Here is a 25,635-nt window from a genome sequence, read left to right as displayed (position 1 = left end):
CAGTTAGCATTTTAGCGTTCCTGTCCTGTTTGCGTCTATTATACATCATCTTTTTCACGCCGCGGCTCATCCTCCGTGGCGGCGGCGAGCGGCGGCGAGCGTCCTCTAAGCCACTCGCGGGGTAATTGGTTTGAGACCTTCTGCAAGGACAAACAGGTAGCGGGTGGAGGACAGCAGCGTGAGACAGGACCCCGGCTGTTAGGCGGACAATGAGGCTACGGAACGCCGCCGTGCCGTGGATTCCCCCACCGCCACGTTTGGAATTCTGTAAGCGAGAGGCCGCGTCGGCACTTTGTGGAAGCGCTGACCGACTTCCTGAATAAACGCTTACGGCTCCGTTTCCTTCGACGGACGCCTGAAACGCGCCAAAACCGGCTGATAAGCCGCCGGAAGTTTGTCCTCCGGGACGCCGTCCTGGACCGGTCACATCAAAGCTAAAATGGCCGCTAACAAAACTACCCCCCCCCGTATTGCTTTTAGAGACTGTTGAGCCTAAATAAGAGCAGGAAAACAGCCGTTATTCCGTCCGACAAGAACTCTCTTCCTGAATCCACCGGCGTTCCCAGTGGCTCATTAAGTGATGCCGTAATCCAGTGGCTAAGCACTGCGGCGCCGCCCAAAGCTAACAGCGGCGCCGCTGACAGAACATCCATGGAGTTCACCGGCTGCCGTTGACCCGGAACGTTCCGACGCCTGAAGGGGATGGAGAGGAATTTAAACCGCTCCGGGTTTTCCCTGGAGGGAACTTCCCGCCACCTTTCCCAAACCGCCGCTCCTCGCGTGTGTGAAGACGCGCCGGGGCCCCCGCGTGGCCGTTTTGGGGGCCGCCCACAGACGCGGCCGCCCCCCCCCCGGCGACCCCGGTGACCTCCAGCGTGTCGGAGCACCTGAGTGTTTCCCGGGAAGAGCGAGTCGGAGAGCTGAACCGGGTGAAGAAAAGATTGTTATTAAAGCCGCGGCTCAAGGAGGCCTTTCACTCGGGGGGGGAATCGATCGTAGGAAGCGCGTTCCTCCCGCCCCACGCCGAGGTGAAAGGGGAAGCGGAATGTCCTACGGAGTAATTACAGGAGGACCTGGTCTCCACACGCGCTGACCCGCGTTCCCGCCGGCGTGTTAATGATCAGCGCTCATAATGAACCCGTCCGGAGGTTCCGGGGCTCCGTGGCTGGAGCGCTACTGCCCCCCTGTGGAGGACGGGGCAACGGCAACCCGCTCCAAAACCTGCTGCCGCCGGAAACTTTTCCAGAATTCCCCAGCATAAAAGGGAATTTTACTGCATTTCTTTCCTCTGAAGTGTGCGGAATATTCAAACAGTCCCAAAATGTGAGGGAAAAAAAAAAAAAAACAGGACATTTTATGTCAATTAAAGATTTAAGTGAGGGTATTTCTTTCACAAAGTGTTTTTAACCTTTTTTTCCTCCGGAAAACCAGTATTTTCCCCACCAGAACCAGGAACAATCATTGGATAATCACTTCAGAGACAGCAGCCAACTCCTGTTTGGGGAAATATTCCCAAGGATTAGCCCGTTAGCTCCCCGTTAGCTCCCCGTTAGCTCCCCGTTAGCTCCCCGTTAGCTCCCCGTTAGCTGCCATGTCCGTGTTTCTCTGGTGGAACGAAGCGAGCGCCCGGATTGTCCCGGACCGTCCCGTCCCGTCCCATCCTGGCCTGTCCCGTCCCGTCCCGTCCCGGCCCTACGACAGCCCCGTCAACCTCTCACTAACCTCCCACAGCTTCTTGGCCACGGCATCGTCCCGTCCCCGCGCTCCCACCTGCTGCGGCGTGCAGCGGGAGAAGTGGCGCCCGCTGAGCGGCTCGATGCCCTCCTGCAGGGCGCAGTGCAGCACGGCCTGGGCGCCGCCCTCGGCGTCCGTGAAGAAGAGCTTGGCGAAGGGCAGCGCGAGCAGCTGCAGCCAGGCGCCGAGGCCGCGACACGTGTGGACGGCGCCTGCAACAGAAACAACAGCTGAGACGTGGCGGCGGCGCCGCCCGTGTGGGCGCCAGCGGCGGTGGGCGGCGGCTGACCTGGGTGGAGGCTGTAGCAGCTGACGGCGGCGCCCTCCAGCCGGTTGGCGAGCTCCCGGGTGAACAGCACGTTGCACAGCTGGCTGCTGCAGTAGGCCTGGAAGACGCTCCACGCGGAATCACCTGAGACCAGGTCCTTCCGGGACGCCAGGAGGGGGAAGTCCACGCGGCCGAGGCGGGGCAGCACGGTTGCCACGGTGACCACGCGGCTCGGCCCGCACCGCCGCAGCCGCTCCAGCAGCAGGTTGGCCAGCAGGAAGTGACCCAGGTGGTTCACGCCGAAAGCCATCCCGAACCCGTCCTCGGTGCGTCCTGGACCCATCACACCTGGAAGAGGGCAGGTGGGTGGGCGGGTCAGCTCCGAGGGTGGGCGGGTCAGCTCCGAGGGTGGGCGGGTCAACGGGTCGCTCTCTCACCTGCGCTGTTGACCAGGAGGTCCAGTCTGGGTTCCGTCTTCAGGAAGCTCGCAGCGAAGCGGCGGACAGACGTGAGGCTCCCCAGGTCCAGGCGCATGACGACCACCTGAGCGTTCCCGCTTTCCTGCAAACAGGAACAACAGCCGACTCAAACACTCGCCGTGCCGGGCGGCGGCGGCGGCGGCGGCGTGCTGGCGCTCACCCTGCGGATGTCGAAGGCCGCGGCCTCGGCTCGCTCCTGGCTGCGACAGGCCAGGATCACCCGCGCTCCCCTCTTGGCCAGCGCCAACGCCGTGGCTTTCCCAATCCCGCTGCTACTTCCTGTTTGGGGGGGGGGGTGCAACAAGGTTATAGGTCAAAGGGGAAATGATGACAAAGGCCATGGAAGTAATTAAAGGACCGTAATTAATGATAAATCAGAGTGGTGCGGTAGAATATGCACAACATCCGACAGCTGCTTTTACACACACACACACACACACACACACACACACACACACACACACACACACACACACACACACACACTCTTTATGTGTATATTTAACCCTCTTATATCCATATATTCACCCTCCCCATGATGCTAACTGTTTCAGCAGCGTCACACAGGTGAGACGTGTTACCTGTCACTACTGCCGTCTTCCCCGACAGTGTCCCGGACCAGGTGCACCTCGCCGCCCGGAACCAGCCGTAATAAACGGCCACATATGTGAGGACGGCTCCGGCTACGAGGTACAACAAGGCCGACATGATGTAGCCGCAGCGAGCTAACAGCTGTGGGAAGTTCCTACATGAGCCGCGAGCTTTCCAAAGATTTAGAAGAAGGTAAAAGTCAGATTAGTGTCGCAGCGGCTACGTCACGTGACTTTAACCACTGATTTATTCCTGAATTTAAACAGGTGAAGCAGGTCCGGCAACGTCAGGCTGCACTTCCGGGTTCGCCATCAGAACCAATCGCTATTAACCAAAGCAACCAATCAGAAAAGAGATGGGCGGGTCCGCGGCGAAGAGCGCCTCACACTACTGACCGCCAGGAGGCGCCATTGTCGCGGTTTTATCAGAATCAGAATCAGAATCAGAATCAGGGTACTTTATTGATCCCTTTAGGGAATGTCCATTAGGGAAATTAGCATCTCCCCAAAGAAACGTACAGCACTGTTTAAAATATAAAAAATAATAAAAATAAATATAGAATAAAATAAGAAATAAAATAGAATAAATTAAAAATAGAATATAATATAAAACTATAGAAATGTATATAAATGAACTGAATGAATGAATGAACTGAATGAATGGATGTCCCAGTATTATGTTATTGCAGTGTTGTTCCAGTCCTTCTGTTGGCCCTCCTCCTAACCCAAACCCTAAACCTTTTAGATAAAATACTGATTATTTCTCACCTTTATTTGAATCTTGACGAATCAATAAATATACTGGACAAAACAAAATAGAGTGTATTTGGTAAAAATAAAACCCCCTCAGAGAAATAAAAATCACTTCAAACACAAGCGCAGAGTTTATTTCCACTAAATGGTCTTAACCATTGTGTTTTGGGAACGCCGCTCCTGCTCATCTTCCTGTGCTCCAGTGAATGTTGACGCTCTCTTTATGTGGCATCGACCTCGCGTCTGCACGATTCTCCTTCTGCCTCCTTCTTTTTCAGAGCTGCAGATGAGCAATAATGGGACATTAAAGCACAGAAGGGACTCAAACATTCAAATTCCTGCCCCAGCAACCTGAAACGTTTCACCTCTGCACACACCTTGTTTGGAAAGGTGGGGGGGTGGCATCGATCAAGCCTGACTGCTCTGTATGGACTCTAAACCTTGACACAGTCTCGGCCGTCCACACTTCTTTTGTGCGTGGACTACGAGCCCGAACACGCCCCTGGCTGCAAACACCGCGGCTCCTCGCCAGCATCTCGGGCGCGATTGTGCGGAGTCACGGTGACTCGACGGGTCCAACTGGTCCCTGTGATCTTTATCCCAGTGAGAGTGGAGCAGCCATCCCCGAGCGAGCCTGTCGCCGTAGCCTGTCGCCGTAGCATGACTTGCACATCTACACATTTTCCAGGCTGCTCCGAACTTTGGGAGTGAAACAGAAAAACAAGTGTGATCCAACCACAGTGGCTCCCTCAGAACCATCTAATCCAGGCATGGGCAAACTAAGGCCCGGGGGCCACACGCGGCCCGTTAAACGTTTTAATCCGGCCCGCCAAACTTGAAAAATTAAATGAATAAACCTTGTTAATGTTAAATTTTCACTGCAATTCTGGTGTTTTCCCACTAGAAAAAAGACAGTCAGGAGGAGAGTGATGGTGATATCCTGAAGGATAACAGAACTTTCAGTGCTTTAAAATAGAAATGCTTTTCTTTTTTTTTTTTAAAGGCACATTTTATTCATTTGATTTTAAGTGTTTTAAGACTCATTCCAAAGTCAGATATTTTGTTGTAATGCTTCTCTTCATTTTCATTTGAAATTAAAGCACATGTTTTCTCCATATCCCAAGATGTGTATTTTTTCTCCAATGAGGTGAGGTTACCAAAGCTCTCCATCCATCCATCTGCTCCTGGTCCGGCCCCTCTGTCAAATGTTAGAACCCATTGTGGCCCACGAATCAAAATGTTTGCCCACCCCTGATCTAATCTCATCATGGGGCGTGCACGCTCCGGCCCGACGGGCCCTCAGGCTTGGTTCCAACAGCACCGTCTCTTAACCTCCTGGGCTGAACAACATCAGCAGGTTTGAACCCACTGATTCATGTTCTCGGGCTGAGAAGCTGCCCTGAGGGAGGCTCCAGGAGGACTTGAACCCACAACCTTGTGTGTGTCGCTACGCTAAGGAGCCCCGCCCCTCTGGAGCTGACGGACGGCAGCACCAGGACATCAGAACTGCTAAAGCCCTCAAAGCTGTGTGGATCCTAATAGATCAGGGAGATCTCATCTAGATCTGATTAGCTAGCACAGAAAAATGTTTGGGAGGACAGATGAAGAGGCCACTGGTGTTTTCAGGAGAAGGTTTTTATTCGTCACACGTACAGTCTGATAGCAAAGTGTGTTAGCTAATCCCTGAGTGTTAGCGGTGACCCAATCGGACCTGAGCAGTGAGGAACCCGCTATTCAGACCCGTTGCATAGCTTCCTGTTAGCAAACACAAATACACAGAGTGGTTACACGTCTTAAGAACAGTCACGTTAAATCCGTCGGTAAAAATCTCGGATCCCGGCTCGGCTCCGCCCGGTTGCCGTGACGGCGAGCACAACTTAGGCGAGGCCACACAGCCTCTCGCTGAGCTCCCACAGTTTCTTGGCGGCGGCGTCGTCTTTAGCCTTGGGGTAGAGCTCCCTCACGGTGCAGTTGGAGAAGTAGCGCCCGGTCAGGGGCTCGATGCCCTCCTGCAGGGCGCAGTGGAGGGTGGTCTGGGCCCCCTGGACCGTGTTCTTGAAGAAGAAGGCGGTCATGGGCACGATCAGGAGCTGCAGCACCCAGCTGGTGTTCCTGGCCAGCTCGGACCTGATGGCACCTGCAGACACAGACCACGGCTTATCACGACCCAGGAGGACTTCTGGGGTCAGAACCCCACCTGTGCGGGTCGGGTGCTGGATACTGACCCGGGTGGAGGGAGTAGCAGGTGACCTTGGTGCCCTCCAGCCTCTTGGCGAGCTCGTGGGTGAAGAGCACGTTGCACAGTTTGCTGTCGGAGTAGATCTTGAAGACCCTCGTGGAGGAGGTCTCCAGCCCCAGAGCCTTGTGCTTGGTCAGGCAGTCGAAGTCGATGGTTCCGAAGTTGTGGGCCAGCGAGGCCACGTTCACGACCCGGCTGGGGCCGCACTGCTTCAGCCGGTCCAGCAGCAGGTGGGTCAGCAGGAAGTGGCCCACGTGGTTGACGCCAAACATCATCCCCAGCCCGTCCTCCGTGCGGCCCTGCATGTACACCCCTGGGACACAAGCCGACCGGTCAGACGACCTTTGACCCCCGCGGCGACCGGGCGGGACGAGGCCGGCGCTAACCTGCGTTGTTGATCAGGAGGTCCAGTCTGGGTTCCGTCCTCAAGAAGGTTTCGGCGAAGCTGCGGACTGACTTCAGGCTCCCCAGGTCCAGCTGCATGAAGACCACCTGGCTGCTGCCGCTCTCCTGCAGGACAGAACCAGACAGAACACGGACCCGTTCAGCTCGGACCGGCACCAGAGGCCACGACCACCGTTCACCCGCTGGTCCGGACGCACCCTCTTGACATCGGCCAGCGCGGCCTCTCCTCGCTCTCTGCTGCGACAGGCCAGGATGACGCGGGCTCCTCGCCTGGCCAGGTCGATGGCGGTCATCTTCCCGATGCCCGTGTTGCTGCCTGGGAGGGACGGACACACAGAATTCCTGCTTTTCCTGACTGGATCCACTCACACGACGTTATAAAATCACTTCCCTGAGAGGGTTTTTACACAGTCGGGTGTCTTTTCCTGTTAAAAATCTCCAATTTAAGCAATATGGTCACAGTCCGGGAGGTTTCTAAAAATAGCATTGTTTGTTTGTTTGTTTGTTTTGGGGGTCTCTCAACAATAGCGGGAACTCACCCGTCACGATCACGGTTTTCCCGCCCAGCCGGGCCTGGCTCGTGCACTGCTTCCCCCTCACCACCACATGACGAAAGACGAACGCGGCCACCACGAGCGCGCACGCGACCAGCAGGCAGGTACACAGGCAGGCACACATGCTTCCGTCCTCGAGCGCCGGGGAAAGATCTGCACGAGACGGACGCGGCGGCGGATTTGAGGTCGGGAGTCTGGGAGGATACGCCCATTTCCTATTTTGGGCGTGTCCGACTACAGCAGGAAGTAACGAATGTGGCAACGTTGTCATGCCAACAGCGCCTCCTGCTCCCGGACGCGCGCAATCGCACAAATTTGGGTTGACCAACAAGCTTTATTTTAAAGTATATATTTAATTCAAGAGATGCCACTTTTTGAAAAAGAAATAAACAAATAAATAACGGAGAAGATTACAAAAGTGGGACAAAGCTAACTAGCTAAACTGAATTTTGTACCTCGTCATCAGACTGAGATGGAAAATTCAATTAGCAATATCAGATTTGTCACTAAATTCGGGGAAACAGAGTCAAACATGAGCCCTGATTCCCGAAAGGCAAAACCATGTAAATTTCCAGGCATAAAATCTATGGAAATGTATGGAAACGTATCACCTGATGCAGAGGACGCTCACCTGTAGGCAAACCAGGAAGCAGCGTAGCGCCTGGCCGGTGGCGCTGCGTCAACAAAAAGAGGACGGCGGAGCGGGTTTGTTCTTAGAAAATCTTTCTGTATTTACAGGTTTGAACAGACAAGCAGGTACAGACAGAGCTTCGTATATACAGAGCAGCACGAGGTGTTAAAACGAGTGCTAAAACCGGACGTATGTACAGACGGACGACGGCCAAAAGTGGACTAAGAACCAGGTTTATCACAAAACTTCTCTACACGTATCACAAATTCCATCAACTGTACAGTTAAAAACCAAAAAATGGCAAATCTACATGAAATCCCACGTCTCCGACCGAGGCGCTGAATCGTATATATATAATATATATATATATTTACATGGTATGTACATATAGTGTATAAGCATGTATACATAGATAGCTACCTGTGGTGCAAAAGCAGCAAGGGGATTTAGAATGTATGGATTTTAATACTACAAACTTAACTGTGCTAAATGGGACTGACGATAATAACGGTACAATAACGAGATACTGGCGAAGGAAACCAAAACAGGGCGCCGGCGGCAGGCGGCGAGCGCCGGGAACGTCTCTGAACAAACAGAAGGTCGCCGTCAGTCGTGGAAAAAAGATTGTCAATAATACTTCGAGTTCATGCAGAGATACGACGCATCAAACTGAAACATAAGCGTTGCCCTGTTGACCAAGCGGCTGTGCAACTTTCCCTTCATCGTGACTCCAAAGGTGCAAAACAAAAAGGGGCGGGGCAGGGGCGGGGCTTCCTCTGCAGGTTACGGGACAGAGTTGGAGTGCGGAACGGGCACTTGGTGGGGGGGGCGGAAGCTCAGCGTCCGCCTCGTCCTGGCTGGAGGGGCTGCTCGCCGTGGCAGTGCTGGGTGGCGGCGGCGTGGTGGTGACGGAGGGGGCGGAGCTGGTGGTGGTGCTGGCCGCGCCCCCGCTGACGGCGCAGCTCGGTGGGGGGGCGGCGGGCTGCTCTTCTTTGGGCTGCTTACTGGCGAACTCGGTGATGCTGAAGACAAACTGGAGGCAGCCCAGTTTGATATAGCTGCCGTGGTGGAGCAGAGCGGTGCCCTCCCAGCCCGCCCCGCTGCCGCCGATCAAGCTGGAGCCGCTCGCCTTGCAGCCGCACGCCGCCGCCGAGCCGCCGCCGCGGGGCTGGCTCGTCATCACGCCGCCCGGGAGCAGGCACGCCGCCTCGACGCTTGGAGCGCCGTCGTCCTCGCGCTTTTTACTGCGACCTGGAAGTGGGAGGCGTTGGCAACTGTCAGAGGACGGTCACGACTGCGTTCGCGGCTAAATTAGCGGAAATTAGCCGAAGAATGAGCGAAACCCAGAAGAGGGCGGACTCACGGATGATCCCCTGCACCTTGGCCACCAGGCCACTGGGGGGCGACGGCGAGGCCTTCTCGGAAAAGTCGCAGGAGTACAGGACGTTGTCCACCGTCGTGCCGTGCTCGCTGTAGTTGAGCAGCTCGTAATGCTTGGTGTTCTGCGTGGACACACAACACAACGCCAGCGTTAGCCCCGGACCGCCGCCGCACAGTTACCGCCATGCTAACAGCTACGTGCCTCGTCGTAGAAAATACAGGCGTGTTTCCCGGATATGTAGTTGCAACGACCGTAATTCGTAAGGCACACGTCCATGTCAGCACCTGCGGGGGAGATAAAAACAGTCGCATTAGCAACACGATGGCGCCGCTCCAACATGTTGACAGGAAGTTGCGGCGCCTCACCAGAGCCGATGTACAAGGTCCTGTAGCACATGTTGACAGCCTGACCTTTGCCCGTCAGGGGGTAGAAGGTTGCTCGGGCCTGGACCTTCTTCTGACCTGCGAAGGAGAGCTTCAGCTTCAGATCTGCCCCGACCGACGCTGGACGCGAGGGTGCTGCGGGCGGCTTACTGTCGGGGGGGGCGGGGGGGCTTTTCAGGGCAGGCGCGGGGCTGATGGAGGTCTGGGGGCTGGGCGCTTTGGGAGGGAAGAGCTGCTGGATCCTCTGCCAGGCCAGGAGCTTGATCATGTCAGCGTCCAGCTTCTCCAGGTCGATCGCTACGAGAAAAGCAAGGCGTTAGCATAAAGCACGGCAGCGGCGTTAGCGCTCCGGCCCCGCGGCGCCACCGACCTCCATCCTGGGATTTTCCATCTTTCAGACACTTGGACAGGCTGGAGACGGAGGGCAGCAGCTGGTCCGCCGGGCCGGGACCAGACTTGACGTCTGTGGGGACACGAGAGGCGACAGGTGGCGAAGCGGTCAGAACAATCCTCAGCCGATGGATCTTACCTGCGCTTGGCGACGTGGACCCGAGCTTGTCCGGGCTGGCGCCCTGGTCACCAGCACGTGCTGCTTCCTTGCTCGCCTCCTGGTTCTGGTGGTTCTGCTGAAGGCGGTGGGTCCATATCGTCGGTGCAGCGGGGGAGTTTTTCTGAGCGCAGTCCTCCATGACGACGCTCCCCGGCTCCGTTTTAATGCCGTCCGCTCCTATGTGGTTGACCCGCTCTGACACGGCGGCGGCGGCGGGCTTCAGCCTGTGCTGAAGCTCCGCCTCCCGGCACGAGTCCGAGCCGCCGCCACAGTCCACGGGTCCGTTAGATTTAGGAGGCTGCCGCTCCTCAGCCAAAGGCCCGTTGGGTTTCCTGCAGTTCTGACAGGCCGCGGCTGAGAGCGAGGCCCCCCGGGGGGCTTCGGGGGTCGTGTGGGGTTTAGGTTCAGGGGACGAGTTCCACTCGGAGGGGTCCTGAGGTTTCACGCCGTCGGGCGGCGTGCAGGTTTTAGCACCAGTTTTCAGCTCGGAGGCCCAGTCAGCCGGCGGCGTGGACGAGTTCTGTCTGACGGACAGGTGCCGCATGATGCTGCACTGGAGGGCGATGACGTCCTGCAGCCACTGGGGGACACCGGGAACAGGAAGTAGGTGAGAAACGAGCCCGGAGCAACACGGAGCAACACGGCACGCGCTTTGCTCTCAATACCTCGTCCTGTTCCGCCTCCGTTGTGAGGTGCCTGGAGGCCTGACAGTCAGGAACGCCGCTACACACCAGCTCCAGCTGCCGGACTCCTGCGGGGAGCAGCGTGGGGGGAGGGTTCTGGTACTGACACTTGATGGCGTCTGGAACCTGAGCCCAAAGACGGAACGTGAGGAGCGTGAGGGCGAAGCGGGGACGACTGGCAGCAGGACGCCGCCGTCTCACCTTCAGGGTCTTCTTGTTGTGCTGGTGGGCGCTGCGGCGGTTGGGCGCGCTCTTACGGTGGACTCTCCGCAGGAAGTCCAGCTTGACGGCGTGCTGGGACATCCTGTCCTGGAACTGGTCGAAGAGCTGGCAGCGGCTGGTCAGGCTGAGGTTCTTCTGATTCAACTGGACAGAACAAACAGGCGGTCAAGCTAGCTGATGCTAGCGCGCTGGGAACGTGGCTCCCGGACGCCTCACCACCAAGTGCTCGACGTGGTTCGGACACATCCATTTCCCAGCAGGCAGAGCGGTGAGGGGGGGGGTCCAGGCAGTCCATGTGGAACAGCAGGGGGCAATAGTCGCACTGGATGAGCGGGGCCAGACGACAGCTCCTGCGGGGGACAGAAATCACACCGGTAACCTCGGGAATCAGACGCACGGCGTGCACGCGTCACCGTCCCACCTGTTGCATGAGAAGCAGACTTTAACTGGCAGCGGAACCAGGCCGTTGGAGTCCAGCTCGTGCTGAGGCCTCCTGAAGGGCTTCCCCAGCAGCTCCTCTTTCCTCCTCCGTTTGCTGCTGCCTGCAGATCCAAACAGGTCGGTTACGGTCGCCCCGGATCGGCCGCTTACCTTAAAGGTGGGGGTCAGCTCACCTGGCAGAGCCGTGGTGCAGGTCAGCTCGCTGGGCAGCTGGAACTGGGTCGGGTTCCGCTCCATGGCAGCTGCGATCAGCAGCTGGAACGGTCTCTTGAGGAGGCGCGGCGTGGGGGCTGCCAGCGAGGCCCCCTCCAGCTCCGTGCCCTGAATCTCGTCCTCCGGCTCCGCCGCCTCTTCCTCCCCGTCGTTCTGCTCCTCCGAAGGGGTCGGCGTGGACGACGTGTTGGAGGTGGGCGTCCCCGGGCGGCTGCTGGGTCTGCTGCTGGTCCTGCGGTCCAAAAGGCGCACCTGGGCCACCCGCAAACCGGGTCCCGCCGCTCCAGCCCCGGGAGGCAGCCCGTCAAGGCGCAGCGGGCCGGCGTTGAGCTCCAGCTCGACGGCCGGAGACGCGGAACGCTTGGAGGGGCGCTCGGGAAAACCGTTGGTCTGCTCCGACTTCTGCTCTCTCTTCTGCCACGCAGAACACAAACGGATCTCAGATCAGAGAGCAAACGGACCTCGCGGCAGGGTTTACCTCAACCCCGACGGCAGAACTCACCTTCTTCCGGACGTTGCAGCGGTGACACATCCACTCCCCCGGAGGAAGCATCTCCTCGCTCAGAGGCGGGTTGCTGTTGTCCAAGCAGAACGTTTAATCAGCAGGTGGATCACACATTCCCCCCCCAGACCCCAGGGACGACACAATAACCCCCCGCGCATTTACCCCGTCAACACGTTTAAAGCGAAAACAAGCGCCTTCATTTTAAACAATTGTAGAAGGTTCCAATGCTAGCATCGTTAGCACACAGCGCCTCTGTCTCCATCTGCTGGACAGACGCCGTAACTACACGCGTCATGTAACCATTGAAGTATTTAGAAAACTGTCATGACTCTGGGGCCCAGCAGCTGCACAACACGCACCGGTGCAGGTTAGTTTTACAGTAACAGACCAGGTGAGACTTTAGCATGAATGGGTAGAGACTTTAGTCGTCTGTGATCACCCAGTTACACAACCAGGGTCCTCATCACGCATCCTGCTGCAGGGGGAAAGCTGCAGGCACCCAGCGAAGCCCCGCAGCAGAAATTAAATGAATCAAACCCGCTACTAAACCGAGGTATTTCGGCGTAAAGGTGCAGAAGGGGGAGCTGGAAGGCGGTAAGATGGCGCTGCAGGAGCAGAGAGGGAGCAGCGAGGTCGCCATATTGTAAACACAGACACCCGACTCCATTTTTAGCAGCAGCGGCTGCAGCCTGCTCTCGTTCGTGCACGCTCTCAATGACAGCAGGCAAAGGAACCAAGAAGGTTGGCTCGGGCCTCAGACCCGGGTAGGGATGCGGGAAGGACGGTGAGCCAGAGCAGCCCGGCGGGCGGGCGCCCTCAGCGGTGCGGCCGCCTGATGTCCGCCTCTGGAGGAGCGAGCTCCACCCGGGGGGCGAGACAAGCTGCATTCTGCCCCTACGCCGGCCCGTGCATGCATCTGGAGCGGGACTGACCAGCACTGGAGGTGGAAGGCTGCAGGACAGTGGTCGCAGCACAGCAGGTCGCCTCCCTCCCGGCAGCTGTCGCAGGTGTCGTGGTTGGTGGCCCTGCCGCTCCTCCGGACGTCTCGCACCAGCTTCCGACTGCGCTTCTCCACCTCCTCGGACTTCGGGGGCGCCAGCAGGGTTTGGATTTGCTAGATGAGAAGGAGTCGAATGAGCTTCGCGGTGTCGCGAGGAGCCACGTTCGCTGGGATCGGCACATTTGCTCGCTTGTAACATTCTAGGCTAGTTTGGTTAGCGGCAACTTGTGGCCTCCATTATCCACACCGAGCTAGCTGGAAAAAGGTTAACAACTCCGGCGGTTTAGCCAATAATTTTAAAAAAATACAAAGTACACAAGGACATTAGAATACAGAATAAACCCCCCAGAAGGCAGCCCAGCCTCACCTCCATTAAGCCCCCAGAGGTATCCAAATCGTACACGATCGTCGGGGTCTCCATTTTGTCCCACATTCATCCAGGAGCAGCCGCCGCTTACGGAAATTTCTGCGCAAACACCTCCTTGGTCAAAGGGACGAGGTTAAACCCCACAAACCCCCTTTCCCTTAATGTCCTTTTTAGCAACCCGTGAGGCTGGCGGGGCGATGCTATTTTTTGTTAGCGGGCTAAAAGAAGCTAACTGCCGAGACGTCAGCCAGTCAAGGTTGCGAAGCTAACGGGCTCGCTAGCTTGTGTTGTTGCGGGGGGAAAACGCCACAAAAACCAGCGATAACGGTGCGAGTAAAAAGCGGGGTCCTCGTCGCCAAGTCCGACGAGCTGTTGCCAAGCTCGGCCTCGGAGTTTGGGCTCAGCGAAGCGGCGCCGTTAGACAGGAGAGCCGCCGGCGGCCTAACTGGCCAGCCATGATTCGAGCTTCTGCTCCTGCAAAAAGGAGCCGTGTAAATCTGCAAACCGCTCCGCTCCCATTGTCAACACAAGACGCGGCCGGAAAACACTGAAAGAAACCCGCCGGGGCGCAGTCCAACGCGGGGTCTCCGGCGGCGTCCGGGGGGGTGTAATCCTCAAACCAGATAGCCGGAGATGCGGTTTTGTTTGGTGTTATTGTTGTGGAGAAAAGGCTGTGCATTTACGCTGGCAGCTAGCAACATCCTCGGCCAGTTGGCGCAACCGCGAATCGCCTGACGCGCATGCGCGCTGCAGCGGCTAGCGCTAATGGCGACGGCGGCTAAAATACCCGCGCAGGTGCGGGTCTTCAACCGGCGCTACAGCCCGGAAAGTTCCCGTTAGAGAGCCACTAATAAACGTGATCGGTTATCGTACGATCATCGGTCCCCGGGTATCGATTCGTTTCTGTATATTGTGGCCGCGGAGTCGAATATTTACGCTTCCGCTGGTGGATCGTTAGCATAGTTGCTAATGAAATGCTAATAGGTGGCGTTTACGCTCAGATCGCCGCTATTTGTTAGCGGTAAACCAGCGGGATTATACCCACATTAATGTGGAAATTAAATAAAATTAATGTGGAACTCTTTATTTTACAGCACCAGTGCGCAGCTACTGGGCACCTCCCAATAAACCCAGTTCACCACTGCGTGATTAACCTGTGCGTGATTAACGGGTTATTGTTCCGTGTGAAGTATGATAATTATGATGGTCTGAAAATCACAAACCAGCTCCAACCTTAACTGGTTAGGGGGGGGGAGTACTGGTTATACTGGGACAGCTGGTTACCTTCCTATATCACACCGGTGATCAGTGGTTCACCTGTTTCTCTTCTGCTGTTGCTTTGATGTGTTAGCCAGCAGGTGGAGGCATTGGGCTGTTCACCTGATCACCGGGGTTTTAAAAGGCGAATCAATCTTTGGTTAATCGGTTATTTCTAGTTAAATCTCCGTCTTTAAGGTTGAAAACATTCCCTTTGTTCCAGGCGGCAGGTGGTTTGTTAGCCTGTTAGCATGAATAAACTGGCTTTGAACCAGGTCCTTTAATGCGGAAGTTTAATTTCAACAAATATCGACGCATTTACGGAAGGTTTTTATCGTAATTATGTCAACACAGAACAGCCGGTCAAACAGTCAGAAAATAAAAGATGACACCTTTTTTGAACAATAACCTTTATTGTGCGTGTGTTGGTTATATACAATGATTGAAAATACGTCACTGTTGGTTGCTTGGATACGTGTAACCCTAAAGACAATAAGTGATCGTGTGTCTGATTAATATCGGTGTATATTTTCCTTACTTGGTAACAAAATCATAGAAATTCAACCTAAATGTGAGAGAGACGCAGTTTAACGCCCATTAGCATCGTTAGCATGAAGAAGTTTCAGATGTAAAATTCTGTGATAGTTGTGGGGCTCATTTACACACAAGTTTAATTTATATGCTAATGCTACAGATAGATAAAAATGGTTAAACAGTTTCTTTAAAGACAGAACCGGCTCTTAGCTTAGCTTATTTTAGCTTAGCTGTAAACTAAACGCGCCAGCGGACTTGGGCATAAATAGCAAAAAGGGCAGCTGCTAAAGAGCTCATTAACACGCCTGAAATGCCGTTTTTAATCCTCAAAACACGATTACAAAGATTTTATTGCTTAATTTCTTCCTTTATCTATAAATGTTACAGGAAATAGGATAATAATCCCATAAAATGGAAATTAATTACACGTTTTGTTAATCAGTTTTTTCCAGCTTTAGGTCCTCATATCTATAAGCACTGAACCACTAAACCCTCAACATATGGAATACTTTTGTTCTTGAATATACGGAAATGCAAGGATCAATCAAAGTATCGATTAATCACCTCCGAATTCAGATTAAGCTAAGATGTTTACCCTTGTCCAGGCTTAAGCTATGCTAGTCTAACCACATCTTCAATAAAGTACTGAAATTAATCAAGGGAAACTCTTCTTTCAAGGCCTTGATTTAAGGCATTTCTATCTGAAATTTGGGGCTTATTGTTAAACAGTGTTGCTAATCTGCGACAGTCGTGCTGAGCCATTAGCATTAATCATTACATGGTTGCAGGAGACATATAGTGTGCAACGTTTATAACGCGATGTATCATATGTGGCTATAGTGTTTGCGTTAACAGCGCTAGCTCCACAGCGTAAAGTCCTCCAGAAGCAAGTGTGAGATTAAAAACTGTACAAACAGCTGCTGCTGAAGCTGCTTTTGGATGAGCTAGAAAAATAATCCGGCGACTCTCCAGGCTGGTGAGGTGTCCTCTGTGGGGTCAGTAAAGGCGGGGGGTGGGGGGGCAGCATCTGGGGGGGTCACCGAAGGCGTGAAAAGGCTTTTCAACTGTCCGTACTCAGACTCAAACCTGCGCGTTCAAATCGAGACCTCATATTCTCTGGTGTCCTGTGGGAGATGGAACAAGAGATCAAAGGTAATGTTGATGTTTCCAACGAAATCAAAGGAGAAAAGTGGAGAAATTTGACTTGAGCTTCAGCTGAAGATGGAGCGAAATTCTGACACTACTCACTTGCTGTTATTAGGAGAACACACTTCCAGACACACTAAGCTAAGCTAACAGACACAGCTGGAAGAGTCTGTAGACCTGACTGGAGGTGTAAATTAATCACCCCTTTGATGGCTCACATGCGGCCGATCTACTCACCTCATAAGAAGTCCGATATTAAAGCTGTTCGGTTCTTTAAAGACACGAAGAGGAACGCGTTAGCTACGAGAACATCGGCAGACTCACCGTGGTCTCGGAGGTCTCAAACTTTGACTCCTCGATGATGTTCTCGTATGGTGATCCGGAGGAGAAGCAGAGTCGTGGAGGCTTCCTCTGAACCCTGCACAGGAAACATCATATCCACAGTCTTTGATGTCTATTCCCAACGCCTGAGCGCCGTCGTTGTCCCCGATCCATCGCTGCTATTTATAAAACTCCGTCAGTCGTCTTGGCTAAATATACCTGCACTCCTCTGAGCTCAGGAGAGGTGCAGCCTCACAGCAGTTCTTTCTGTTTGTGGGCGGAGCTTACATCAAAGCAGAATAGCAGAACACGCCAAGGCTAGGCTGATGCCACAAAGAGCGATACTGGACGGAGATCATTTAGGGGTTGGGTGAACCCACCTTAAGAAGTAGAGGTAGATCCCGAGGATGAAGAGGAGGAGGAGGGAAACGGGGATGAAGCCGGTAAAGGCCACGCGGGCCGCCTCCGTTCTGAAGTCGGCAGGAGGCGCAGCTGCGAAGGAAAGGACAGAACGTTCTTCAACAGACGATCATCGCCCCTGCTCTCAGGGGTCGTCCTTCCTGAACTCACCGGCCAATCTGCGCTCCTCGCTGCCCCCCGGGTTGGCTGAGAGGAGAACAAAGAGACGTTAGGAGGACCTGAGGGGGTAAACGGGCAGAGCTAACACACACACACACACACACACACACACACACCCTGAGTGTGTCAGTGTCGGCCTGGATCAGACTGAAGGTGGCTCTCAACCTTCGTCCAACAAAGACCAGAACACCGACTGTCCTCCTCTCTTTCTTTTCTTAAACTGTTTTGTCGATCACCCGTCACCATAAAAGCGTCACCTTCACACCACCGGTGAGGACGCAGGAGTGTTGTTTACTTCTACGGGCTGCAGTTCCTCACCTTTGCAGACAGGTGGCAGCCCACTCCACTGCGATGGGTGCCCAGGGATACAGCGGAGAACCGGCTCGCCCAGCAGTTCGTGGTCAGGTAGGCAAGAGTAGAGGAGGGTCTCTCCAGCCTGGAAGTGTAGCTTGGTGGAGCTCGGCACGCCGTAGGTCGGGGTGCCCGGGTGACCGCAGGGCTCGAAGGTTTCAGCTGGAAGTTCAGAAACAGACTAAATGGACTTTGTCTTATTTTATGGCATTTTTGTGAAACTCACAGGACTGGAAGAGCAAGAAGAACGAGATCAGCCTCCGATCCGTCACCCGATCAAGTTCTACTGTGGTCTTATCATTTTGGACATATCGATTAACGCGTGTTATTAAAGCTAAAAACACAGAAGCTAAAATGAAGCGTCCTCTCGCCTCTCTTCGGAGTCCCAATCATCCCATCAAAACACTCGTCTCTGTGCTCACTATCTCGTGCATAACAATGACCCGTCTTATCTCCTGCCAGCTCGTTTCCGTTGTCTGTTTAAATTAATTGTTAGTCGGACAATGTGTCTCCAACCCAGAAAGTAGGTGAGCAGGAAGAACCTTCATGCAAATGAGGTTAAAGCCCCGGAGGCTGTTTGAAGAGGAAATTATATTTTAATCATAGCGAGGCCGACGGCGGCTCTATCTGAGGGGGAGGGGCCCGGTTCCGGTACGTACGCAGGCATCTGGGAAGCTTCTGGTTCCACCGGGGGCCCGAGGCTCCGCGGTTGAAGCAGGTTAGCAGGCTGTTCCCAGACAGCGTGAAGCCCTTGTTGCAGATGTACTGGACGGTAGAACCGGCGTTGAAATGAGGACCCGACAGGACCCGTCTGCCGTTCTCCAACGGCCCCGGGTCCGGACAGGAAACCACTGCAGGGAGGGAGCGAGACCATCAGCTGGTTCTGGTTTGGTGTCGTTCTCAAACAGCGCAACGGCGCTCACCTCTCTCGCAGCTCGGCAGGTCTCCGCTCCACGTGAGGTCCCACTGGCACATGAGCAGCTCCGACCCGACCACCTGGTACCCTGGATAACACTGGTAGGTCACCACGGTACCCTGAACCAGCTCGGGGTGGGACGTGCTCTTCCACCCATTGGAGATCTCCGGAAGCTCCGGGCAGGTGTCATTACGAGGAACCTCTGCAGAAATGAGGACAAACTGAACCCGAGAGTCGAAACAGTCCAAGTTCCGCCCGGAACCTCAATGAGCGGCTTTGCTAACTGGCCAGAATTGCTTGGCTCTGATCTGCTAGCTTCCAGGTCCAAGGCCTCTGTTTAGCAGGGTTTACCCCCGGGTTCTCCTGACGACCCACCTGTCCTCTGTTTGCCTTCAGATAATTGAAATTCATGAAAAGAGCACATTCCGAGCATTCCCACCCGTTTCGATCTGTATTCTCCAGCTTTCCTTCCCCTCTCAGTTCATCAACGCTTATCTGATGTCGTGCGCTTGCAAATAGAGTCCTGATGGAAACGCCGTGCACGAGGGACGCCCTGCCTCCGACGCTGGGTTCCACATCAGCAGGAACAAATTCAGTCCGGATCGCGTAAAGATCGCTTTGGTTTTACTTTGAGAGCTACTTCTCAAAGAACACCTGTGCTAATGCTAGCCTGAAGGATTCTGGTTGGCTGTTTTCGGCGGGCTAACGCTAACAGCTCTCATCTTCCGGGTCTGTTAGCTTACCAAAGAAATGGACGACGAAGCCGTTGCCGTAGCCGTAGACGTTGGTGGCCGGGTCGGACTGGAACTGGATGGTGACGTCGGCGGTGGAGGTGTAGAGCTTGAACCGAGCTTTGGATCCTCCGTACTGACCCAGAACTTTAGCTGTGAGGTCGTCTCCATCGTAAAAGGTCACCACGTCGTTCTTTCCGATGTTCAACCTGAAACACGCACAATTAATCTTTGTGTTCTCGTCCGGGTTTGGTTTTTTTTTTTTTTCCCATGAATACAAATCAGCTGGATGTTTAGCACCTCCACCCCCCCGTCGGGTTTATCTTTAAATTATCTCTGGCAGCGAACGGGCGGGTCAGAATGTTCTATTCGTGTGGCGTAGATGACAACTGTGCCCACGAGAGCAGGCCGACGGGACGTAGCTTTGACGCTAGGCTCAACAACTCGCACTCGCCTTATTAAAATGACGGTAATTGAACGTGGGGGCCGGGTGGCGTCGGGACCAAGGTTACTTATTACCGAGGGGACCCTGTTCCATCATTCATGAGGGGCAGAGTTCCCATAATTCCCTCTCCATGAGACCACGGCCGGGCTAATAATGTGGATGATGACAAGGTGAGGTCTTGTAGCGCACACAGCTTGTTTTAGCCGCGACACAGGTTGACAGTGGAGCTCATTCTGGATTCTGGAGACACATTTTCTCAGCAGCTCAACAACCCCCACGCCCTCGCTCCACCAGCTATTTGTCCCGGACCGTCCGGAACCCGCAGGGGCGGAACGCTAACGAACCTCCCGGCTGTTCAATAATGTCACCTGAGGTGGAGCGCTCGCTTTCTAGTGGGGAGATTCCAAGCGTGGAAGAAACGGCTGCTAATTAATCACCAGCGGCTTCTGATAAAACTTATTAGCCCGTCTGAGATTGAGCTATTAATCAGCGCAGCTCCACCAGGAAGCTTCAAAGGTGCAGGATGAATGGACGAGGGTGGCAGCTGACAGAACAGCCAATTGTGGTTTTTAAAGCAGGAAAATCCAGGTGGATTTGTTGTTCTCTTCCTCAGATGGAGTCATTTCTCTGGTGTCACTGGCGCGCAGTTAGCCACATGCTATCATTATCATTAAACTATCATTGTTACACTTGAAAAGACTCCACAAATTGTTTCCCGGGGCAGGCGCCCGGCTGTTAGCATCACCTGCATGGAAGATGAGGACAGCGATTATCTGACCGCCAAGGGAGCGAGAAACCCCACAGATGGCCTCCTTTAGCTACAAGTGGTTTAATATTCCGTTCAACAAGCACACAGGACATTAAATTGATCCCCAGAAATTATATTTATTGAATTTTAGCCTCCATTTTATGTTTTCATCAACTTCAATCCCCGTTTTAACCAAAATATCCCATCTTCAAAGGGAATAAAGACCAAACCAGCAGGTAAAAACCTTCATCCTTACAGGCGGGATGACATTGGAGGGTTAACGCTCTAAACTCGAGGTGATCTCACCTGCCGGAGGAGGAGGCGGAGCCACTCATATTGTCAAATTTGTTGTGATTAGGCTAAACAAGGATTTGCGCGGCGCCGCTGCGCTGCTGCGGGGAAAAATCAATCACGGCCTCCATCCCGCACAGCTAATGTGATTTAGCTCAATTTGAAACAAACCAGAGCTGAGCTGGGCCCGGCCCACCGGGACCAGCTGGCAACACGCTCCACAAAATATCATCATTTCCCAATCTGATACTTCCATCTGTGCGAAGGCAAAGAAACACAGGAGTGAAACGGCTGGTTCACACGTGGTTCGGCTGACAGATTTCCACAGAAATCGCCCGAGAAACGATGAACTGCACTGACCTTGAAAGTCCTTGAGAGGACGGTTAGCATTGCGGACGCGTGGAGACCCAGTCCGATCCTCTAGAGGGCCGCAGGCACACGTGGTGCACACGTCAATTCTGCTCATTCTGAGAAGCGAATGTCAGCGTTTCCTGGTTTGTTAGGAGACAGGAAGTACTGAGCAGCTCATCCGTCAGCTAGCGTGTTTGAGCGCGGTCGTGACTGCTACTACCCATCTGTGGCAGATGCTAATATCGCTATATATAGTCGATAATGTCATTATTGTTTTATTACGCTGCTGTAACTGCTAGTAGGTGTAGAAAATTAGGGCTGTTAGTGAGTGATGTTAGCTGGTAATGAAGGAGCTACTAGTTGAGTAGGTCAGTTTTTCTTGATCTGAAACGTTTGTAGCGCGCCAGCTTGTCCATTCGGTAACAGGAAGTGATGTCACAACATTGCGTTTTACATCAGACTTTGATGTTCGATGTCTTGATCTTTGTTTGGCCGACGGTGTCAAATATCAACGCTAGCGTGCCAAAATTCGAGGAGCTATCAGCGAAAAGAGAAGACGCCAATTGAGAAAATTCGCCAAATTATTGAGTCAGTCGGCTCCAGTTTCCCCAGGAGGGGGGTATTGTTCCTCTATCAAGAGGCCCTAATTAGCACGTTTCCATCTATTCAAGTGGCCGACACGCTTGAGCTCCCTCGCCGTCAGAACGATCCCGCCATCCAGCCCTTCCTCATCCATAAATGTCGCGTGATTCACGGCGGTGATAATGTCCCGGCGACACAGATGGAGCAGCAGATACCTTCACGAGCACTCAGGTGTCTTTGTGCAGTAGGGAGGAGGCGCGGGGGGGCTCGTTAAAGGCCTCGTATATCTCTGTAGCCGTGTTAGCGCCGGGGCTCAGGGAGAACGGCTGAAGCCTCATTTTGAAGCTGCCAGGCGCATGTTCTCACACGGAGGAGGCTTTGTGTCGGCTTACAACGCTTTCCTCCACGTTCCCACCGGACCATCTCCGGGAAACCGGACTGCGATTCACCGACACCTCAACTTTAGTTTAAGCTGCGTTTTATTTTGCAGACAGATTTTTTTTGCAGTTTATCCACGAACAAGCAGGTGCTCCGTCCTGACAATGAACCGGAATCCAGGACTGAATCCCTGACTGTGTTTCCCAGGAACCGGAGAGAACTTTACCACCACCAACGGAGCGAATTTACATTCTGATCACAGCTCCGCCTCCAGGGCCCACAATTACCACCGTATTAATAATGCATCACGCTACTTCCTGTCTGCAACAACAAAAGTGGAGGGAAAAGTCCTGTTTGGGCTTCCTGTTGCCATGGGGACGGCAGGGAAAACAATGCAGGTAGGGGGCTCTTGTGTGGGCCAAAGCTCTCTCTGGTCGTCCCACTGCAGCATGCTAAAGCGAATGCTAACATGCTAACTCGTGTGTTACTCAAGCCCATTAGCTGAGAAGATGCTCATGTTGACAGAGTTCCTGCCAGAACCAGCAAATCTGTGGTTCCTAATGAGCATCAGAGCAGAAATGAAACAAGAGCTGAAGATGTAAACGAGCTTCCGCTAATTCGCCAGCAAATGGCGAACGATTCTCCTCGGCTGACTGATTTATCGGGATGAGACACGGCGAGGGGGGGTCTACGGCTTCACCTTGGTGCTACAGAAAACACACGTTCCCTCGCTGAACATTTACACTCATCCGCTCTGTGCAGCAGCCATTACTGGGGGGGGGGGGGGGAGATATAATTAGTTTTCTCTGCTGCACCTAATTAACCTTTGTCTGTGAGGCACTTACGCATCTCATTCACAAGCAGAGAGCTCTTTCATTAGCGGCGTGTTGTGTTTTTAATGTGTTTTACATGTCAAGGTGAGCTGGCGGCGGCTAATCTACGGCTAGAAGAGCAGGAGAAGCTTTTAAGATGGTTCCAGGACAAGAGATCGGTTGACTTGACCGGTGTTTTCTCACCACATCAAGGTTAAACCTGATCAGCGAGTGATATTGGCCAGCTAACCAAGGCTGACATTAGCTTGGAAGCTATTCAGCCCCAGCTGAGAGGACGCTTGATAATCAAAGACAACAAAATACAAAGAAAAACGGTCTGGGCTGGGGTGGGCGGGGATTGTCTGGGGTGGGCGGTATGGGCGGAGCTGGGCGGAGCTGGGCTGGTCTGTGTGGGGCTGGGTCGGCAGAGCTGGGCGGGGCCATGTGGGCGGAGCTGAGCTGGTCTGTGTGGGGCTGGGTCGACGGAGCTGGGCGGGGCGGTGTGGGCGGAGCTGAGTTGGTCTGGGGTGGGCAGGGCTTTCTAGTCTGGGCGGGGTGGGCGGGGCTGAGCTGGTCTGGGCTCGAACCCTGTTCTTGAAAGAAACCTTTCATTTCCAGTGTAAATGAACAAATTGGCATGACTCGGGGAATCTGTTGCACATTCCTGACAAGGTCCTGGAATTTACTCGTCGGCGTGACGTGGCCACATCATCATTCACGTGCACACAGCTTTTTAAGAGCGCACGATGACAGACAGGTTGTGAACACCTCAGACACACTCAGAAGGATGAAATCAGCTTCAGTCGTTCCTAAAAGGAGCGAAAGTGAGGAGCGATGCGTCATTCCCAAACCCGGATACCTACACTTGGATATCCAGCATGATCCGCTTGTCCTCTTCCACATGGATCCCCCAGATGCAGTCCTGTCCCTTATCGTAGGCTTCGGGCCAGTTGGGCGACAGCACCACGCCGGCCGAGTCGGTGATCTCACCGCTACACACAGCTGGAACACGCACACACACACACGTGCACACGCACACACACACATCATTGTGGATATTTGGCGGAGGATTCGGGTCCCTAAATATCAAGATTTCAGAGCCAGAAACGCCAGCTAGCAACAACACGAGGCTACGCTGGTACCAGTTAGCGACCTAAACACCTGCAGCAGGTGTTTCCAGTCTTTAACGTGCACGTTTGGTTCCTACAGACCTCTGCAGGCGGGCTCGGTCTCGTTCCACTGGGGGTTGTCGGGGTCCACGCACTCCATGCTGACGGATCCCTGCTCCAGAGTGTAGCCGGGGTCGCAGGCGAACTCCACCACGGCGCCCAGCGCCCACGTGGCGTCGCTGCTCGTCAGGTTGCCGTACTTGACGAAGGGCTGGTAGCAGTGGCCAGCAGCAAAGGCTGTGGGGCGAGGAGGCGGCGTTCAGGACGAGATCTGGTAGCAACCGCTAGCGAAGGAAAATAAGACATAACCCCCCCCAAATGGTGGCAGATGAGGTGGAAAACGGTCCCTTTAATGAGCAAACCTGGGAAAGTGTGAGCCAACTGTTGGGGCTAATCAGCTCCAGCCGAGCAGCACTACATCCCGTTAATGACACCGAGGCGTCTCGCCACTCCTCCTGGACTTAATCCCACCTCAGATTAACCTGATTGAATTTCCCATTTTAAGGGTCAGGAAGACAAACGGCCGGAGGAGCTGCCGGACCGGCGCTCCCGAAGGCCTCGTCCCGAGCCCTCCCTTCCCACCAAATTACCACTTTTATGACGAGGCAAGAATCTAAATCTAAAGCTTCGCCGCGCCATAAACCCTGAGCAGCACGTGGGCGCCGCGCTCACCTTGGTACCTGATGGCGAACCCGGTGGACGTGCCCGAGGCGTCAGTGGTCAGCTCGATGAAGAGGAACCTGGAGGTGCTGAGCAGGCCTTCGTTGGGGAGGTACTCCACCTCGTAGGAGTCGTACAGAGCGGCGGCGTCCAGGCTGTTCCCATTCCTGATCAGCAGCCTGAGAAAAACAAGCGTTAGCATCTCGGGAGTTTAGCTAGCTGGTGTCATCCCTGCTAGTGATGTTGGTCGACTAACTAGAAACTACAAGGACTGGTTGTCATGGCACCTAGGCTAACCTCCTGTTCAGAGACATTAGCTTACTTCGTTCACCGCCCAGCTAACAGGAAAATGCATTGGATCGATCCAAGAGTCGGAGCGGGGAGTTCACTCCGCCTTCTCCCCCCTCCTCCCTTTTCCAGAAAGCTCCTCGTATCCGACATCTGTGACGCTATCGTACAGCGGCGCCGACTGGACGCTATACAGAATTGATTGTTCAGCTAATTCCCCCCCCCGCAGCTCTTCCTCTTGGTTCCCTCTAATGAGCCGCCTGCTGCTGGAATAATGACAGCCCGTGGCCCCCCCGGTGGGCCCCCGGGAATAATGACCTCGCTCGTCAATATCTCGACCGAGGAAGAACAACTGCAGCTCTGATCAATCCGCTCAAATAATTCCTGGAAAATGAAGTTTTCACCCCGAACGGGATCGACTGGCGGATAAGTGAGGGAGGACGCTACGTTTCCTTTGCTAGCACGTCTCACCGGTCGTCATCCTCGGCTAGCGCCACTTTCTCAAAGTGGACATGGAGCTTTTGGCCCTGGGGGGCCTCCAGCAGCCAGCTGCAGGTCAGGTTGTTGCTGTAGTTGCCGGGGAAACCGGGAGAGACGATCCGCCCGACGGTGACGTTGCCCATGGTGCCGCCGCAGGAGGCTGAAGACGGAGAGGAAGACGATGACACAAACAATCAT

General features: G+C 54.3%; 4 protein-coding genes and 1 long non-coding RNA gene across 6 annotated transcripts in view; all 5 read right to left on the bottom strand.

Annotated features, from left to right (window-relative positions):
- Nucleotides 1–1,282: 1,282 nt before the first annotated feature.
- On the bottom strand, nucleotides 1,283–3,389 carry LOC101061915 (dehydrogenase/reductase SDR family member 13-like). Its single transcript, XM_003978422.3, has 5 exons — nucleotides 3,063–3,389; nucleotides 2,642–2,760; nucleotides 2,440–2,563; nucleotides 2,024–2,350; nucleotides 1,283–1,946 (listed from the first exon to the last, which is right to left on the bottom strand). The coding sequence occupies exons 1-5, from the start codon at nucleotides 3,187–3,189 to the stop codon at nucleotides 1,693–1,695; spliced, it is 951 nt and encodes a 316-aa protein (XP_003978471.1). The 5' UTR covers nucleotides 3,190–3,389; the 3' UTR covers nucleotides 1,283–1,692.
- Nucleotides 3,390–3,932: 543 nt separating this feature from the next.
- LOC115251390 (uncharacterized) lies at nucleotides 3,933–4,705 on the bottom strand. Its single transcript, XR_003889931.1, has 2 exons — nucleotides 4,202–4,705; nucleotides 3,933–4,104 (listed from the first exon to the last, which is right to left on the bottom strand). It is a non-coding gene; the product is annotated as an uncharacterized lncRNA (long non-coding RNA).
- A 736-nt stretch (nucleotides 4,706–5,441) lies between these two features.
- Nucleotides 5,442–7,207, bottom strand: LOC101062367 (dehydrogenase/reductase SDR family member 13-like). Its single transcript, XM_003978424.3, has 5 exons — nucleotides 7,008–7,207; nucleotides 6,666–6,784; nucleotides 6,450–6,573; nucleotides 6,050–6,376; nucleotides 5,442–5,961 (listed from the first exon to the last, which is right to left on the bottom strand). The coding sequence occupies exons 1-5, from the start codon at nucleotides 7,144–7,146 to the stop codon at nucleotides 5,702–5,704; spliced, it is 969 nt and encodes a 322-aa protein (XP_003978473.2). The 5' UTR covers nucleotides 7,147–7,207; the 3' UTR covers nucleotides 5,442–5,701.
- Nucleotides 7,208–7,728: 521 nt separating this feature from the next.
- phf12b (PHD finger protein 12b) lies at nucleotides 7,729–14,134 on the bottom strand. The gene is given in 15 exon segments (XM_029843387.1): nucleotides 7,729–8,904; nucleotides 9,017–9,155; nucleotides 9,236–9,318; nucleotides 9,400–9,714; nucleotides 9,788–9,880; nucleotides 9,947–10,547; nucleotides 10,633–10,776; nucleotides 10,852–11,016; nucleotides 11,089–11,151; nucleotides 11,153–11,222; nucleotides 11,294–11,414; nucleotides 11,487–11,940; nucleotides 12,029–12,101; nucleotides 12,964–13,145; nucleotides 13,399–14,134. Coding segments are annotated over 15 exon segments (3,156 nt in total). The 5' UTR covers nucleotides 13,465–14,134; the 3' UTR covers nucleotides 7,729–8,317.
- Nucleotides 14,135–15,512: 1,378 nt separating this feature from the next.
- The window catches only part of LOC101062809 (seizure protein 6 homolog), a 41,715-nt gene continuing 31,592 nt past the window's right edge, over nucleotides 15,513–25,635 (bottom strand). For both annotated transcript variants that reach the window (XM_003978426.3, XM_029843389.1), the window contains 12 exons: nucleotides 25,429–25,597; nucleotides 24,682–24,848; nucleotides 24,052–24,246; nucleotides 23,704–23,842; nucleotides 19,246–19,442; nucleotides 18,510–18,704; nucleotides 18,246–18,437; nucleotides 17,554–17,748; nucleotides 17,227–17,262; nucleotides 17,037–17,148; nucleotides 16,660–16,753; nucleotides 15,513–16,313 (listed from right to left, as the gene is read on the bottom strand). In XM_003978426.3, the coding sequence (XP_003978475.2) occupies nucleotides 16,284–16,313; nucleotides 16,660–16,753; nucleotides 17,037–17,148; nucleotides 17,227–17,262; nucleotides 17,554–17,748; nucleotides 18,246–18,437; nucleotides 18,510–18,704; nucleotides 19,246–19,442; nucleotides 23,704–23,842; nucleotides 24,052–24,246; nucleotides 24,682–24,848; nucleotides 25,429–25,597 (1,721 nt within the window). In that variant the 3' untranslated portion in view covers nucleotides 15,513–16,283. The remainder of the gene's footprint in view (nucleotides 16,314–16,659; nucleotides 16,754–17,036; nucleotides 17,149–17,226; nucleotides 17,263–17,553; nucleotides 17,749–18,245; nucleotides 18,438–18,509; nucleotides 18,705–19,245; nucleotides 19,443–23,703; nucleotides 23,843–24,051; nucleotides 24,247–24,681; nucleotides 24,849–25,428; nucleotides 25,598–25,635) is intronic.

The sequence above is a fragment of the Takifugu rubripes genome, chromosome 11, assembly GCF_901000725.2.
Source record: "Takifugu rubripes chromosome 11, fTakRub1.2, whole genome shotgun sequence".
Taxonomy (NCBI): Eukaryota; Metazoa; Chordata; class Actinopteri; order Tetraodontiformes; family Tetraodontidae; genus Takifugu; species Takifugu rubripes.
Note: the sequence above shows the minus strand (reverse complement) of the source record. Positions and strands in the feature narration are given on the sequence as shown.

What these genes read in the sequence shown, in the direction of transcription:
- LOC101061915 (XM_003978422.3), bottom strand. Translation starts at nt 3,189, where the DNA reads ATGTCGGCCTTGTTGTACCTCGTAGCCGGAGCCGTCCTCACATATGTG. An exon ending in GAAGACGGCAGTAGTGACAG is followed by an intron (nt 2,761 to 3,062) that starts GTAACACGTCTC and finishes CCCCCCAAACAG; the next exon opens with GAAGTAGCAGCGGGATTGGG. An exon ending in CCTCCTGGTCAACAGCGCAG is followed by an intron (nt 2,351 to 2,439) that starts GTGAGAGAGCGA and finishes GCCCTCTTCCAG; the next exon opens with GTGTGATGGGTCCAGGACGC.
- LOC101062367 (XM_003978424.3), bottom strand. Translation starts at nt 7,146, where the DNA reads ATGTGTGCCTGCCTGTGTACCTGCCTGCTGGTCGCGTGCGCGCTCGTG. An exon ending in GAAAACCGTGATCGTGACGG is followed by an intron (nt 6,785 to 7,007) that starts GTGAGTTCCCGC and finishes CGTCCCTCCCAG; the next exon opens with GCAGCAACACGGGCATCGGG. An exon ending in CGCTGGCCGATGTCAAGAGG is followed by an intron (nt 6,574 to 6,665) that starts GTGCGTCCGGAC and finishes TCTGTCCTGCAG; the next exon opens with GAGAGCGGCAGCAGCCAGGT.